The sequence below is a fragment of the Scomber japonicus genome, chromosome 5 (genome assembly GCF_027409825.1).
Source record: "Scomber japonicus isolate fScoJap1 chromosome 5, fScoJap1.pri, whole genome shotgun sequence".
In the NCBI taxonomy this organism is placed as follows: Eukaryota; Metazoa; Chordata; class Actinopteri; order Scombriformes; family Scombridae; genus Scomber; species Scomber japonicus.
In genome coordinates, this window is record NC_070582.1 from 11,395,725 (window position 1) to 11,413,185 (window position 17,461).

Sequence of the window (17,461 nt, forward strand, 5' to 3'; positions counted from 1 at the left end):
GGGCAGTTCTCCGTCTCGGTTTTCACTCCTCATTATAAAAGGAGGAGTTTGCGGCCTACAAGCGTTTATACTCCAACAGACTGAATAAACTCAACCCTCTGGCAGAGACTGTGTGATATCCCGGACAGTAGACTGGCCTCTCAAATACTTTAATTTGGGCAAAAGGACGAGCTGATAACAAACAGTCAACATGGCGGTGACAGGCTGCACGCAATGCATTAAATATATGTTATTCTTCTTTAATTTTATATTCTGGGTGAGTTGAACATATTTTTATTTTCATGTTTTTAATATTTTGAGTTTTTTGTGGCAAACTTTCTCTGTGCTTTGTGTTTGTTTGAGCGGCCCAGCAGCTGCAGATTTACACGAGTATAGCTAGGGCTCATATGGCATAATTCATGAATGGTCAAAGTAGTTGGAGTAGAGTTTCCCGCCCTGCTGTGTTAATTAAGTTGCGCTGTTTTTTAAAGAGAGGGGCAGCATCAATAAAACGTTGGCCATGGCGGGCAGAGTTGAAGTGCTCTTACCCTTCACCAGCAGTTATTTTCTACATGACCGAGCACTAGTGCAAGGTGGCAGAGAGAGAAGGAGAGGGGGGCCACTTCAGGCTGGGTGGGCTCCTGTGTCCTCTGTCTTCTTGCTGAGATAATTCTGCTTTCTCTCTTCAGCATGTCTTACATCAAACTGCTTTATTTCATTCCTGTTCATGTTAATCATAAACCCCAAACAACAAAGTCTGATGTCTGAGACTGAAAAAAAAGATCATCAATGATTGATGGTTTCTTGCCATTTCAAGGAGACTGGTTCTCCTCACATTAAACACACTTAAAAGAGAGATTGAACAGAGCTAATAGAGTTTCTGGGGGAGGGGAGAGCTGTTTTCTTTCTGACATTTCTTTTGTTCCTACCTGGTCACCAGACTGCTGCCTTTGAGGCTTTAAAGAGCATCAGGAAACGCTTAAACTCATGATGTCTTTTTGAGGTATTTTACATTCACTAAAACAAACTCTGCCCGTCCACTCTGTCCACTTGTTTTCTGAAAAGTTATTGTCAAACAAAGGTTTTGCAACAGCATCTACACACAGCTGTTTGCCTTTTACACTTCATTACATCATATCAGACTTCCTACAGATGTGTCGTCCACTTCACGGGTTCATCCCTGGCCTTGCACAGTCAGAGCTGATCAATTGTTTGTGTGTTTCCAGTTGGTTTGTCTCAACAGAACAGTTGTCTTTTTTTAGGTGAGCACAAAGTCACCGTATCCTGGACACGGTGGATTTGATTGATTGTTTCCTCCGTTGGGTTTGCCTGTCATTGTGAAAATTCCGAGCTGTGACCTCTTCGTTTTGCTATTTTTCATGTCGAGGATTTAGTTTCCTGTTTCTTGTAGAACAATCGAGAGAAGTCGCGGCACTAAATGTGCATATGTCTTGTTATAAACAATGGCATAAATAAAAAGAAAACAGTTATCAGCAGAGGAACAATAGACTGCGCAGGATCTGATAATGCAGGTGAGCGTTAGGCTCCATAATGTTTAGTAGTACTACTACTACAGCTGAACAACAGTTCTTGAGTTGTGCTTTAAACAGTGTTGTGAGGATGCTGTCTGCGCCATAGGTCACTGAGGTGCCAGGATTTCCTTTAAACACTTCTCTTAAAGGACATTGTGCAGTTCACTGCCTCACGGCGGACACACAGAGGGGGTAATGGTAGCAGAAAGGTTCAGACACTGATATTTTACAGTGAAATGAGGACAAGACAATGATTTTTTTAGTGGGTCCCAGATTCACTGTTTGTTAATTCCCCAGTTGGTAAAACCTTGTGAGCACACTAAAAACTTGAGTGTGATTTTGGACGCTGATCTTATCTTCCAGAAGCACATACATGATCATGATCATCTCCAAGACTGCCTTTTATCATCTCAGAAATATATCTAAAGTTAGATGCTTCCTGTCACAGTCAGATTCTGAAAAGCTGGTCCATGCCTTTATTTCTGATAAACTACATTACTGTTGGGCACTTTTTGTCAGAATGACAACAAACTAACTAAAACCAAAAGGTTTGAACTCATCACTCCTTTTTTAACTTCTCTTCACTGTTTTGAAATCTATGGATGGCTTAGCTCCTTCCTACATTGTTGACATGCTCACTGAGTCATACTGGACACATCATCAAGCAAAGGTCTCCTGACTGTACCTGGAATACATTTTTACATCAGCTTATGGCACCTTTAGTTATAATGGTCAAACTCTCTGTAATTCTCTACTACAGGACTAAAAATGATCCGGTTAATGGGTAAAACTTTAATTTTGGAATCAGTATTGCAATTATTTACTTTTTCATGAATGTAATAACTTTCTTTTCTTTTCCCTTTTTATTGTAATACCATTTTTTTCTCATATGTTTTTATCTTTACCTACTTTTTTCTTTTTTTCTTGAAGCACATTGAGTCCACGTCTGTCGTATGAAATGTGTTGTATAAATTCATTTGACATGACTCGACTTGATCTTAGGAGACTAGAACTTTGTGCCATCTCAGATGTTACGGCGCTCTTTCATGTCATCATATTAAAAAGAAAACCTTGATGGGTCTTTTTAAAGAGTCTGAAAAATTGATAACTACAGGTTTGCTTTAATATTTATGTTAACATCCCTCTTTTATATCTCTTTTTATTTCCAATGGTTCTGCTCTATGACAAAGTTTCACCAAAATAAATAATAATAAATAATAATAAATAATAAATAATAATAATAAATAAATAAGAATAATTTAAACTATTTTTCTCTCTGGGACAGCTGGCCGGGGGTGTGATCTTAGGAGTGGCCCTTTGGCTCCGCCATGACAGTCAAACCAGCAACCTCCTCATACTTCAGTTTGAAGGCAACCAGGCACCAGGAACCTTTTATATCAGTGAGTATACATCGTCAACAGCAGAGCTTCACTAACACTCCTCTGTTTAAATTATTACTATTATTAAGTGTTTTCCCCACACATAACTATGTAAACTCTACAGTATTAGTTTGTCGTAATGGCTTATTCATGGTGCAATACACCGCACTTGGTTTTGCCTCAGTTTGAGCATTATAAGCACATTTTACAAGATAATATGTGTTCAAAAATGACATAAATGTGTGTCAACAAAGTAACATTTAGGATTACAATCTCTACAAAAATATTATTTATATTGCAGGTCTACTCTATCCAAGTGCACTATATTGTACAGATGTTTTGTTAGTTTATCCACCTCTTTTTGGTGGTTGTTCAGTCATCATTTTTTGCCCCACCTATTTCCTCCTTGTTAGTACTAGTTACTTGGTGCTTCTGTCCTCATACTTTGTTCTGCACATGATAGGAAGCTCACTGTTAACAGGGTGATGAAAGTGAACTCATTCGCAGAAGTACCTGTTTTTCATGCTGAGCTGGGACCATTCAAGTGTGCTACAGAAATAGATGGCGCACTGACCTCTCAGAAAAGACCAGGAAACAGGACCTGCGTAAATCCGCAGCATGACTTAAGAGTAGCACAGCCAGTGTCCACATGTTTTTGCTCAGCTGTCATTCTGATATTGATGACAGCATAGGTAATGTTATCTAACATAACTTAAATATGTTAGATAATACATGTACATGTTTATCTGAATACCCAAAGTCCTATCCTTCCTCAAAAAGCCCCAGCCTCGAAGCTCTACTGTACCAAGAGAGATGACAGATGTTTTAGACAGATGTTAAGACATATGTGGGCACTGTAGAAAACAGTCTGTGAGCATGCAGCACAAATAAAGCAATCATGTGCCTTCTGTCGCTCATACTTTGAAGTATTTGATCCTTGGAAACTTTCAGAGCAACATTTTTTTTCTGTATAATTTTGTAGAAGTCTTGCAGGTTCAACCAAATCACAGAATCAGGAGCATGTTCTTGAACTAAAAGCATAACTCCACATTATGTTTCCTTTACTGCTCTCAGCAATCTACAAATTGGCCCCGAAACCTACAATACATGATACGATTTTAAAATTTCAAAGGTCCATCCTCTGGGTTTGTTGTGGTGGTGAACTCCAGTGAGCCCATTAATTTACATTTGGGCTCCTGCTGCTCTCCCATACTTACCCCTCAGTAAGTATACAGAGCGATGGCAAGCCCATGCTTTTTATAGCGAAAAGGCACACTCGTGATTTTAAAGGCAGGGCGGCAAGAGAGGCCCACCCAAGCGAGATCAAAGGATTGTTTCTTTTTTTTCCCCTCCCTTGAACATACGCCCTTGCATAATTCAAAATACCTTGTACATCTGCACATTACCCCTCAAATTAGAGTTTGGAGTGGATGTTTTTAGCATGCTGGCACACCAAAGTGGTATTTATGTAAGGCTGAAAATACATATTCTCCTGCCTCTCAACCAGTGCTTGAAATCATTATTGGTGGCAGCAGTCAGTAGTCTGGTCTGCTTAGTGCTACAGCCTCGTGTACTATAGGAGATACAGTACATGTGACAGATTTTGTTACACAACAGGACAAGATGTTTCAGTGGCTTTACACTGTGTATATAATGCAGAGCCTCGGCATGAAAAGCCCTTCTGCAATAACTGAAGGAACAATGAGAAGCTTAGATTGTAGGAAAGCCAGCTCTATGTTTATATTTAAAATTGCAGAAGCGTTGCAAGTGGAAAGCCATCCTCTAAAGCCTCACTGTTACTGAAACCTGCTGTGTTGATACTATATGCGCTTTATCTAAACAAGAAATTTCTTTCTCATGAAAATGGCAGTAAACATATATATAATATCTGCTGGGTTTTGAAGTCATTGTAACCCTGTTTGCAGTGTTTTTTCAGTAATACAGTTGTTTATTAAAGTTCAAAGCAAATACTCACACTGTGGCTCCAGCAGTGTTGATTTTTACTTCTCTCTGTCACTGTGTGAGTAAATGAGTTACTAATGTTACTTTTGTGTTTATTCATATTAGAATTCAGCTTCTTTAGGCTCTTACACTGGTGCATTTCCACTGCTCCACTGTGCTTACATACAAACTGTAACTTCAACCACTAACGGTGCAAATACTTGAACTCGCTTTAGCACTTCCACTCTTGCAGAAATCTCAAGTGCTTTCTTTGCTGAACTTCAGCTAAAGTTAAACTCTTTCCACTATTTACTGTTCTTCTGTTAATTCAACTATGTTCAGTTTCTGCATGCCAACTAATACTTCAAGTCATTTTTACTCTTCAACTGTTTAATGAAGTGGATCAAGACTTTAGGGAATTTGCATACTAGTTGTCTTGCCAAGAGTTAGTTGAGACGATTAATACCATTCTCATGTTTTTCTGTTAAAAAGGTCAAGCTGGAGTCACAAGATGCTTAACTTGGCTTAGCTCAGACAAATTAAACAGACATGATATAGCATGTTTTAGAGGTGCTGGAAGGGGGATTTTATAGAATTGTGGATTAGGAGGAGTGCCCCTGATTTCGAAAGTAAAACCCTATTCATTTTTCCCGTAGACAACATTACATTATTCATAATCTTTTGATGACATGGATTGGTATGAAACTCTCCTGGATTAATCATCAGTACAAAAGACAAACAACAGCATTAGAACAATTCTGGGTCATTATTAAAAAGTCTAAGGTACAAGACTGTAAAACTTAAAAAACTTGCTGGTAGTTGTGCTAACTACAATTATGTAAACTGGTAGTCACAATATAAACCTGGAGGGTCATTACATTATCTGAGAGAGTCCTGAGTTTCTATGTGCACTAATATTGAGGAGATAGTTTAAGGAAATATTTGAAATGGGAATACAAAATGGGGAAAACCTATACAGAACCAGCAGCCCTTCTCACTTCACAACCCCCCCCCCCCCCCCCCCCCCCCATGTTTGCCATCATGTGCCACTTCCTGCCTCCAGGCTTCACATGTGTTAGAGAGTTGTGGCAGTCTTCTTATCCCACTTTTGGTGACTCAACATGTCTCTCAAAAAGTTGAACTGTTCCTTTAAAACATATACGTTTTAACACATAAACTATCCCCTTGTGTGAATCATTCTAATGCCCGTGTAAGGCAGGCCTCAAACAAACTGTGTAACTTTAACTCAGCACTGCTAATATTCTCTACAGGAAGTAATTGAAGCTATAATCTGCTCTGTTCCTTTTGTTCTAACATTAACAAAATGACAGGAAGAAAGGTTTATATATGGTGCCTTTTTAATGTTTAATCCTCATCACGTGTCTTTTACATACAGTGTTTAGGTGTCAAGCTCTGACAGTGTGGACATGTCTTCACAGCAATAGTAGACGAGAAAATAAGGGACAAGTCCAAGTGGGGCTTTTAGCTGTTGTTCGCCTTCCTTTCTTCCCCCTCTGGAGATTACATTTGGAGAGAAGAAATAAATGAACTTCCCTGGTGGTATAAAATTGTCTGTCTCCCTTGGACTCTTAATAGCATTCAAACCTCAAAGGGTGTTGTCATAGTAATGGAAGGCAGTGGAAATAATGCCTGCTTTGCCGCATTGCCGGGTTACTGGCCCTGGTAGCTGTTTCTCGCTATAACAAAAACACCCAGACCTGAAAGGGGAAGGATAGGAGGAGGTGGAGTGGGGGGAGGGCAAAAGAGGAGGGTGTTGGTTTGAGACAGAGAGAGTGTAGATGGATGTACGGGGAAGGATTGTGTGTAATATTCGAGGTGCAGTGTGAGGATTTCAAGGCCTGCAGACACAACCAAGTCAGAGTCTCTTCCCTGATCTGCCTGTCCCTTTAGACCGCTCTGCCAGGCTACATTACAGGCTGTGTGTGTTTCATTCGCGTGTGTGTAAGAATAGAAAAGCCAGAAATTGACTGCTCCCACACCATCTGGCTAAAGGGATTTTACTTTTCAACGGGTTTTAGTTGAGCGTTAAAGTTTAGACTGACTGTTAAAGGTCAAGGGTAAAGGTTGCCAAGGGACTGCTGAGGTTTGGCCGATAAGTGGAAGTCATTTAGATTATTCTCAAATAAAACTGCAGCATTCAAGAAACTTTATCTACTGCAGACGCTTAATCATGTTTATTAATTCCTGTTGGAGCAGAGCCACCAAACCTCTGACCTCTGCTGCACCAAGCCTTCCTGTAGTGACAGTGATTTAAGAAAAAAATACAAAAATAAATAATTAACCCAATGACATGACTCTGTATTTTTGCTTCTTTAAAAGTGCATCAAACAACCTTACTATAAGTTTCAAAGTTCAGTCTCGACCTTCACAAAACAAGCTCACCTTAAAAAGGGGACATTTTGTGGCTGTTCTGTTCTGTTTGAAGGTTTCAATCATACCACATGATCTTCATCAGCAGGAAATCCAGAAGGTTGAGAAGGGCGTGAAAGTGTAAACAGTCTGCCTACTGATGAAGATCATGTGATACTAGCAAAAGTACTGTAGAGCCGGAGCAATTAGTTGATTAATAGATCAGTTGATTAACAGAAAAGTTATCGACTACTGTTTTAGACAAATTCATCACAACTATTAGTGATGAATTGTTGATTTCCTTTGTCTTAATAACCTGAATATCTTTGTGTTTACAGAGTGTGAGTCAGACAAAACAATAACCACCATAATAATCATTATTAGTTGTAGCCCTAAAAAAAGAATCAGTGCAGTTTTTTTGTCACTTGTTGAAAGTTGTGTGACTTACTTGTAATTGATTTTCATTTACTCACACATACTGTAGCTTTAAACACTTTTAAGTTTGAGTCTTTCTCACTTTTCTCGCTCCTCTGCCGGTTGTAAATTGTTGTTTCACTCTTGGTACATGTTAGAGAATTTTCCATCATTTACGTCAATCACTGGCATGTACAGGGTCAAACTAGGATTTGCAGTCATCGCAAGGCCACACCAAATCTTGGAAGACCCTGCCTCCCCTTGAGATAGTAGTAGGCAGTGAGGCTCCTCCTTTTGGGGAAAACAGGAGGCACCCTGATAGTGCTGCTACAGCAGCCGATAAGTGCTTTCCTGTCTCTCTGAACGGAGTTCAGAGGTAACCATACTCAGGATGGTTGGATATGGTGAACCCTATTGGATGGAGTACAAAGGCCCTGAGTTGCGTTTAGGGACTCTTTTTATCTGTAGACCAGTTGACTAAATGAAATGCTTTTGTGCATGGTTCAACCTGTGGCATTATCTGTGTAGTTTAGGACTATCCCTGGAGGACAGCAACTTGAAGGGAGCATCAGAACATAACGTGTACTGATTATTCATTCATTTCTCCTTGATCAAGTAAATAAACCTTTTCAATGCAAGACATCCTGGACTCCTGTCTACTCTCTTCACTGATATATGTGTTGGATATTTAAAAATCAACAGACCATCCACGTTAAATTAAGTTTTATTTAAAATAAGAAATAGAGAGAGAGTCATGGACTACATTTAAGAGGCAACTGTTGCACTTTTTACTCCAATATATTTATTTGACAACTCGTGTTACTAGTTATGTATCAAATAAAGGTTTACATTCAAAATAAATGCTAAGCTACTAAAGTATGATTTAACTACCAAACATCATATCAAATAGCTCGAATTGGCTAACGCTAATAACACGATAATTAAAATTATAATCTATTAATTAATGCTTTCATGTCAAGAGCTTACATGTACTCTAAATCAAACTCAACATAAAGCAGTTTTTGTTTTTTTGCCCTTTCATTCTGTGTGCAAACCATTTTCTTTAAGCTGCATAAAACATAACGCAGGCCTCTGCTGTAACTGGAGCTTTATTGCTATTCATCGACCTTTTCCTGCAACATGATACCTGCTTTGGTGCCTGTTGCACATTTGTGATTGCCGTTGAAAGAAGTGTAAATAGGATGCTTTTGTCATAGCCGCTGGATAATGGCCAAAAATGGATTTTTTAAGCGTAATACATTACTCGAACTCTCACTATAAATGGTTTTAGACTTGTCTTCATATCAGTTTAATTACATAAAGATATGCGTGTGTGTGTGTTTGGAGGTATCCAGGTATTCCCGATGTTGTGTTAACCCTGACTTTAATTTTAGGGTGAAGACTTGGTTTAAAATGAAGATAAGTTTAGGGATGCATTAAGGTTAGGTTAGTCTCAGTCTCCAGGAAATGAATGTAAGTCAATGTAACGTCCTGTGAATTGATGGAAACACGTCTGTGTGTGTGTGTGTTTGTGTGACCGTGTGATCACATGGTCCTCCTGTTTCCTGGGGAAGGAAAATGCTCAGGTTCAGGGGTCAATGCAGGGAGCGGTTTGTGGGGATCAGCGCAGACAGGGGTTTTTGTGGGGGTTGTGGGTTTCTGGAAGGCATTTCCTGTCCTCTTAGTAGCTGAACGCTGTCAGCTCCACCCTTTGAGCTGTTTATCTCCAAGATGTCAATAATGTCATGTCACCCTACAGAGAAGGCAAGAGAAACATGCAGGAAGTCCATTGCCAAACCGTGTGTGGATCAATGAATGGGCAGCAGACAAATACACACACACACACACACACACACACACACACACACACACACAGAGACACACACTGCTCTGTCACTGCCGCCCTCTAGTGGTGCTGATGATGATCATGTGTATCATCTCATGTTGTCTCTTTGTTGATAGGTGTGTACATACTGATAGCTGTTGGAGCTGTGATGATGCTTGTGGGCTTCCTCGGTTGTTACGGAGCCATTCAAGAGTCTCAGTGCCTGTTGGGGACGGTGAGTGTCTCTCTTTTCAGCTACCGTACCAATGAGTTTTATCTTGTAGGAATGTTTCTATTTAAATTGATTCATTCATTAAATCTTTCTTTTTGAGGATCATATAGTTAATCCTGCTTTGTTTCTGTAGTTCTTTTTCTTTTTGGTGATCCTCTTTGCCTGTGAAGTGGCTGCAGCCATGTGGGGTTTCATGAACAGGGACACAGTAAGTATGTCACAGAAACACACACAAACACTGCAGCACTAAATGTTTGATGTTTGCATTGATTTTCCACCTGCACCTCTGCTCCAGTGAACCCGTTCTGTTTGTTGTTGTGTCTCTAAAACAACCCGCCTGACTCTCAACTGTCCACAGATCTCCAAAGAACTGAGCAACTTCTACGACTCTGCGTATATCAAGGCTGTGGATGTGTCAGGGTCTCCCAGTAAAGACTCTGCCATTGCCGTGCTGGAGGTTTTCCACAGAACAGTACGTCATGATTAAAAATCTTATGGTATTAAAATACATCTGTTGTACTGTAATGTATTTTAGGGATGAAACATACTGTAAGTTTTGATAATCCATTTCTTGTTTCTTGTCTTCAGCTCGACTGCTGCGGTAAAGGAGATGACACTGCTCTCTTCACGCAAGTCGCTGGGACCTTGTGTCCTAAAATGACTCCAGCAGACCTTTTGAAACGTCATGTATGCACACGTTTTTGAAAATACTTGTTTTTAGGCTACAGTAGTTGTAGATATGTTTTCATTGGCTATATTCACCCATCCATTAAAAAACATAGATTCAATCAAGTTTTAATTTAATACAAATTTTTCTTGTCAAGATCAGTCAACAAATATTAGCAAGCCTGTTTGTTTCTACGGGAGATTTAAATCTTTAAACAGGGCTCATTAATATATACTTTCACTTAAAAAAAGGCTAAATCATTTCCTGAAACATGTGGGCACTGCAGTTTTTAGCAAATGTTACTCAAACAGGAGTAAATGTTGCTTTCGTCTGGGACTATTTTAAGCAGCATATTAATACACATTTGGTGCTCTAGTGAACATTTACAGCAGCAGGATGGTGAATATGGGGTTGAGTCTAAATGAACTACAGTGCCCGTGTTGTTAATGGTAATAAATGTCACCCACAGTGTGCCTCATTGCTGTGTTATTAATATTCTTTGGACAACAGTGAAGGTCTGTGACACAGAAGAATGAACTATGTCAGGCTTTGGCTTAGCAGACAATACTTGTCAGTAGTATTATTTATTATTTGTTAGTTTTGGTCTTTTCATGGTTTTCCTTTAAGTTTCATCCTCATAAGACTATTTACATGAGCACTTTACTTCTAACCAAATCACAATTAAACTAATTATTCTGAACAAATACACCCGGATGTGAAGCTATAGTTAGACTGAGTCAGCCTGAGTCAGACTTCTCTGCTCAGAAAAGAGGAACTGGATATCAAAACAGAAAATTCATGCCATCACCCCTGTTTATTAATAGACTGCATCATTGATTGATTGTAGTAAGAATTTATGTTGCTGAAAGATGATACAATTAATTATTCAGAATTGTGCCGGCAGAGCCAACTGATATTCAGCACCTTGTTTTGACAGTGAACGCAGAGCATTACATGTAATGCATTAGAGTGTTTGTATAGTGTGAAAGATTCAACATTTATCATTCATCACGTTGGCATAACTAACATCTTTATTGTCCCCCTGTCTCCTCCCAGAGCTGTCATGATAAACTGACTGAACTGTTCTCGGAGAAGCTCTACCTGATTGGTCTGGCTGCCTTGGTGGTTGCTGTCATCATGGTGAGTGTCGGAGTGGGGGGGTATTTTACGCAGTATGTCCCTTAAAATCCTGCTTTTGTTACCCATGATAACGACACCGATAGAGGAAAACAGATGTCTTGAATTAAGCTGTTGTGTACTTTTTCACCATTTAGATCTTCGAGATGATCTTCACCATGGTGCTCTGCTGTGGGATCCGCAACAGCCCAGTATACTAAAAGTCCAGATAATGAGAAACAATGGTCCACAAGAGTCTATGATGGCATTATTTTATTTTGTGCTTCTGCAGTAGTTCCTCTTATGATTAGAAAACAGCAAGATGAATATCTCAGCTTTTATTTTAGACTAGAAAATGCAACTTTCCTTTAATATTGCTAATCTAACCCATGTTTCTTACAATATGATTTAGTTTCTATCAGGCAGATGTTCTGTATTTATCATAGAAAACTTTATATGAATCATTTATAGCTGCAGTATGTTGTGAAATATTTCTCTGAAGTTGTTGAACTTTATGCCATTTTCATGGATGTATAAATTGTATATATACTTGTCATATGTTAATAACACTTAAGAGAGTCCATGTATTCCCTGTTTGATTGTTTGTGACGTGTCTCCCTGCAGTGTGCCAGTGTTATGTAATTTAAGCAGCAGGGTTTCAGTGGTCCAGGGTAACTTACTGTCTTATTGTCTTATTATCAGAAAGCAGTCGGCTTGTGTGTCTTTGTGTCTAATGAACCATCTTCATGCTGACTTATGACCTATATTAACCTGTGAAACCTCTCTTCTTAAATAATGACAAATATTATTCTTACTTAACTTGTTTTAATAATGATAATAAATTATGTCACCTGTCTTGTACGTTTTTGGTGGAGCATACACTACGCCATGTTTTCTTTTAGCTTGTGCCCCCTTAAGATGAGACATTTTATATCACAGTCCTTTAAATATGGAAATATGCACTCAACTCTCTTCTATGAAATCCAAAGGTGCTACAACTTCTAAAGCAATGGATGAGACAAATTAAACATTCTGCACACCACGACTTATGCAGTAATTATCATTGAATGCACATATAGGTCAAGCCCCTCCTCAGTGTGCTTATTGTTTGCCACTCACCACCCCTTGTCATAAGTGGCATGTCTATAAATAATGAGCAGTTTATTTGAAGAGGGAAATTCACCTCTTAGAAATGAAGTAATTTGACTAATTTGAGCACACAACAGAGAAAAATAAACATATTTTGTATATCAGAATTTATTTATGTATTTATTTCTTTCCCAGGCAATTAGATCATGACTTACTAGATTAATTTGGTGACTCCTTGTAGGGGTTCTGACCTCCAAGTTGGGAACCACTGCACTGCACAGTTGTCCAAGAGTTAAATGTACAAACTTTGAATCTTTGCACAGTTTGAGGCATTGATCCAAGTCCACATCGTCCATCGTAAGAAGCTGAACTCTTCAATTAAAATGTTCACTGGGAAGTTTTTTTTAAATGTAGGTCTGGGCTTAGTATTGTGATACATGTACTGTTTCAGGCCTCCAGTTTACAGTACACCATTCAATCTGTACAACAATCTCTTTCTCACAACTTCCTCTGAGGGTTCCCTTACCATATTTGCTTAATATCTCCACAGGGGGGCAGTCTGATGTCAATACCTGTTTTTGCTCTATCAGCAGTCTTTCCCACTGCAGAGCACTAGAATACATTAAAAAGTCGACTGACTCGTATTTCTGGCACTGTGTGCAGAAGACACACCCAGTACACAGTGTTTGTCCTTCCAACAGGTGAACTTCCTAAACACAGGACACAGCACATGTAACATTTACATGCTTAGGAGACCCCCCTCGGCTCAAACGTGTATGATTTATGATGGATGGTTAGTGAAAAGATATTTTGATGGCAGCACTTTGTTGCTTTATATTAAACAATAAAGTTGTTATTGCAAGATCCTGGACAAGATAAGTAAAATCTGGCTTCATGTTTTGTTTCAGTAGCCAATAATAATATTAGAAACACTTCCATATAACATCATGCAATTCACCAGCACCACAAACTAAAGCCTCCAATATTACCATGAAGTTGAATTAACACAACAAATACTGAACATTACGATCTCCATGAAGGTAGAGTTAATTGCAGAACTGTTGGACCAGCCTGTTTTAGTTGAGTGTACTTAATTAACTGACTGCTGAGCGCACATCTAAATTAGGATTTACAGTTTACTGTATATTTGGTGGTGTACTATCTACACTGGATCTCCTAAATTTGGTGCTACTGCTTTTTTTGTTTGTTTGTTGTTGTTTTTTGTTTGGTGTTTTTTTAAGTTACCATATACAGTCAAAAGTATGTGGTCAGTAATACTGCTGTATTTCTGTGTACTTTGGTCTGGTTTTGATCTTTTTTTATGGACACCTTAGTTCCAATTGAGGTTAATCTTAATGCTACAGTATACAATGAGAGACAATATTGGGGCAATATTGTGTGCAACATGAGGATACTCCCTTTGTTGTAGAAAGTTTGGTGTAGAAAAAACCAGACTGGCCTCCATCATGAGTCAGACCTTATCGCCCAACATCAGTCATAAATGCTCTTCTGGCTGAAAGAAAGCAAATACCTGTCGCAATAAAAATGAGTTTTTGTATGGTTAGATCAACTTTAATAGTTTTTTTAGTAGTATTACATGACCTTAGCGATTACATTTTAGGATTTGTTGTTCCATGCACAGTGGTGTAAAGTAATACATTACAATTGCTTATAAAACACAACATATTGTTAAAGACTAAACCAGTGCTTTCCATCCTTTCTATCTTTCTATTCTATCTTGATGTCTGGTAGTCAGGGTCCCATTTCAGATGTCTAGAAGTTGTTTACAGTGCCATCAAACAGTGACTTTTCCCTCTAAACTTCTCACATGGTTTTATTTCAATAAATGTTCAAATGACCCAAAATTTCACCAAAAATCAAAGAATAGAGAAGAATTCCAATAACTAAAAACAGATTTGTATCAGAACTTTGTTTTTTCTTCTTTACTCTACCACTGGTGACACTTTCCCTAGGCCCGATCCCTAGGTTGGGAACCACTGGACTAAACTAGCTAACTGTATATAAAGTTGAAACTAGTCCCTTACATTGCTGTATTGATACTATTACTTTAGTAAAGCCTCCTTATCTGTGCACAGATCCAGCAAGTGACATGGTTTTCACAGTGGTAACCCCAGAGTAATATCTTCCTTCTGCCGTATATTTCACTCATTCTGTTAAGTTTTCTGAAGCCAACTTAAAATGCACTTTTACTGTGGATTTTTTTACGGAACTAGTTTATCCTTTTTGGGACATACCTTTTTCTCCCTGCAGGCATTCGTTGGAGAGTCATGACAAGTTTGGTATCATATTATTTATTCGCTGAGAGTGGTTGCCAGGCAACCAGCCACCAAGTTTCCAGTAAAGCAAATGAGAAATTTGCATCCCTTTTTTAAAAATAAAGATAACAGAAATAAGATATAACATAATTAGTGAGTTACAGGTGCTGGTAGGTGGATTTTGTTAACTGTGGACAGAGCCATGCTACCTGTTTATTCCCATTTCCTATCTTTATGCTAAAGTAGTTAAATGGCTGCTGCTGTGACGTTAGCTTTATATATAAAATGGACAGACGTCAGAATAGTATCCATGTTCCCGTCTAGCTAACAATCTGCAAGAAAGCAACATTTTCTTCAAATGTGTTCCTTCTCTGCAGTGGTGGAAGAAGTATTCAGACTCTTTTCTTAAGTGAACTTATCATTACAGCCATGTAAATAATACTTCATTACAAGTTTTAAAGTAAATCACAAGCATTAAAGTAAAAGTACACATTTCATCCCTCTGACTGATATATTATTATATATGACATCATTAGGTTATTAATACTGAAGCATCGGTGTTAGAGCAACAGGTTACTGTTGTAGCTGCTGGAGGTGAAGCTAGTTTACATGCCTTTATATACAGTAGTCTAATTTAGTCCAGTGGTTCCCAACCTAGGGATCGGCCTCCTCCAAAGTGTGGGCCCCTTCAAAGGGTCAGCAGATAAATGTGAGGGGTGGTGATACGATTAATGGAAGTGATTAATTAAACAAAGTGTTGTGTGATATGTTCTCTGATCTTAGATTTTTGGTGAAATATTGGATCATTTGGATATTGAAATAAAACCATGTGAGAAGTTTAGAGGGGAAAATCACTAATTGGTGGAGCTGATAACAACTCATCGACATCTGAAATGTGAGCCTGACTACATACTGCTTTTTGTAAGACCAAAGCCAAAAATATTGGAAACAACTGCTTTCATTTTTTACAATATGTTTTTAAAAGCTTATTATATTATCCATTGTGTCAAATCTCCATCTGAAAAGTAACTAAAGCTGTCAAATAAATGTAGTAAAGAGTACAATATTTCCCTCTGAAATTAAGTAGGGTGGAAGTATAAAGTAGCATAAATGGAAGTAAAGCTGCACTTAAATATACTTCATTGTACTTAAACTAGCAATTGAGCAAATTTAAATAATTACTTTACACCACTGATCACATCTACTGGATGTAGAATTGATAAGCATGTGGTTTATATTTATTGTTTTATGATTATTCTTACTTAATGTTATTTTATTTTTTTGTAACGTTTTTGCTGTAAAGTTCAGTTTCAGACTGTTGGATCCTGAGGCTTGAAACAGCCTGCGGGACAAGGGTGTCACTAACTGTCTCATAAAATCACTTTCTCTGACGCAAACACACTCTCACACAAACACACACACACACACACACATGACCTGAGTCATTGACCTTGATACTACTGAACCAGGCTGGGAATTCAGAAGTACAGCTGCTCCGTAGCTGCACTGTGCTGACTAAGTGTTTCATCAATGACATGTTGTAACATCCTATCTCATAAGAAACCTTAACCCTAACCCTTCTCAGGAAAAACCACATGTATTCTTATTGTTTCCACTTCTTCTTTATGTCACCATCCAACCGTCCCCTCCCATCCAGTAACACCCTGGGCAGTCATACTCTTGTCATTGACTCATCTCTTTGTTTTGTGTATGCTTCACCTGAAGTAGAAAGTGGATTTGTAATTTTTCGGGGCGGCGACTTATAGACTATAGGTTTATAATACTTTGTAATATACTCCTCGATCAGATCACCTAATAAGACGAGCAGGTACACAGCATCACAGAGAACATCCAGAATCAACTCAGCCTCAATGGTTATGGTAAGTCGAAATTCATAAATAGATATTCATATATAATATATATAATGTTATTAATTGAAACTGAATTGATATTAATTTATTTCACTGAAAATATTTGTCACCATTTCAACATTGAGTGTCTGAATGTGAAGCTGTGATTTATAGTGTATACATACAAATTGAAATTTGGAAGGAGCATGCTTTAATATTTGCACAAAGGCTGCGGTGAAATGTGATTTCTCAGGTCATAAACTGATGAGCTGACAAAGGAAGAGATACACAGTCTTGTTTTTATAGAACACCTACCACATCCGGTTCAGTGTAAATCTATTGATTTTGATTTGCTTTCCTCAAGGGAAATGATTGGCTGATTGAAAAACCTTTAGCTTAGGGTACAAGTCTTGTATTTCCAGTCATTTACGCATTTAAACAAAGGAAGGGTGTGAGGAATCCATGAAATAAAGCAATTTTAGTTGAGCTGTTCATTATTGATCCAACAGTGATTATTCTACCTTAGGCCTATACTGTGGTCTACATCCAGACAGGTAGACACTACAGACAGGCAGAGAGCAACATGTACAAACTCCCACGCTCTCATATCACTTTCATATCAACTGCAGTGACTCACAGTTGCTAAGGACAACTAAAATAAACCAGATCAAACTTAGGCGTGGCACCAGCTTAATAATGGAGTGCGACTGCACCACACCTTCACCAACATTCAAACTTAATGTTATTTGCAAGACTGAACTTAATATCATGTCAATTTGTGAAAACATCAT

The 17,461-nt window shown here is 38.4% G+C and overlaps 1 protein-coding gene across 1 annotated transcript; it reads left to right on the top strand.

Annotated features, from left to right (window-relative positions):
* Positions 1 to 181: 181 nt before the first annotated feature.
* Positions 182 to 12,563, top strand: LOC128359261 (CD81 antigen-like). The gene is made up of 8 exons (XM_053319722.1): positions 182 to 256; positions 2,797 to 2,911; positions 9,578 to 9,675; positions 9,806 to 9,880; positions 10,031 to 10,144; positions 10,261 to 10,359; positions 11,396 to 11,479; positions 11,614 to 12,563. Exons 1-8 carry the CDS (start codon positions 191 to 193, stop codon positions 11,674 to 11,676), a joined length of 714 nt encoding a protein of 237 aa, XP_053175697.1. The 5' UTR covers positions 182 to 190; the 3' UTR covers positions 11,677 to 12,563.
* Positions 12,564 to 17,461: the final 4,898 nt, after the last annotated feature.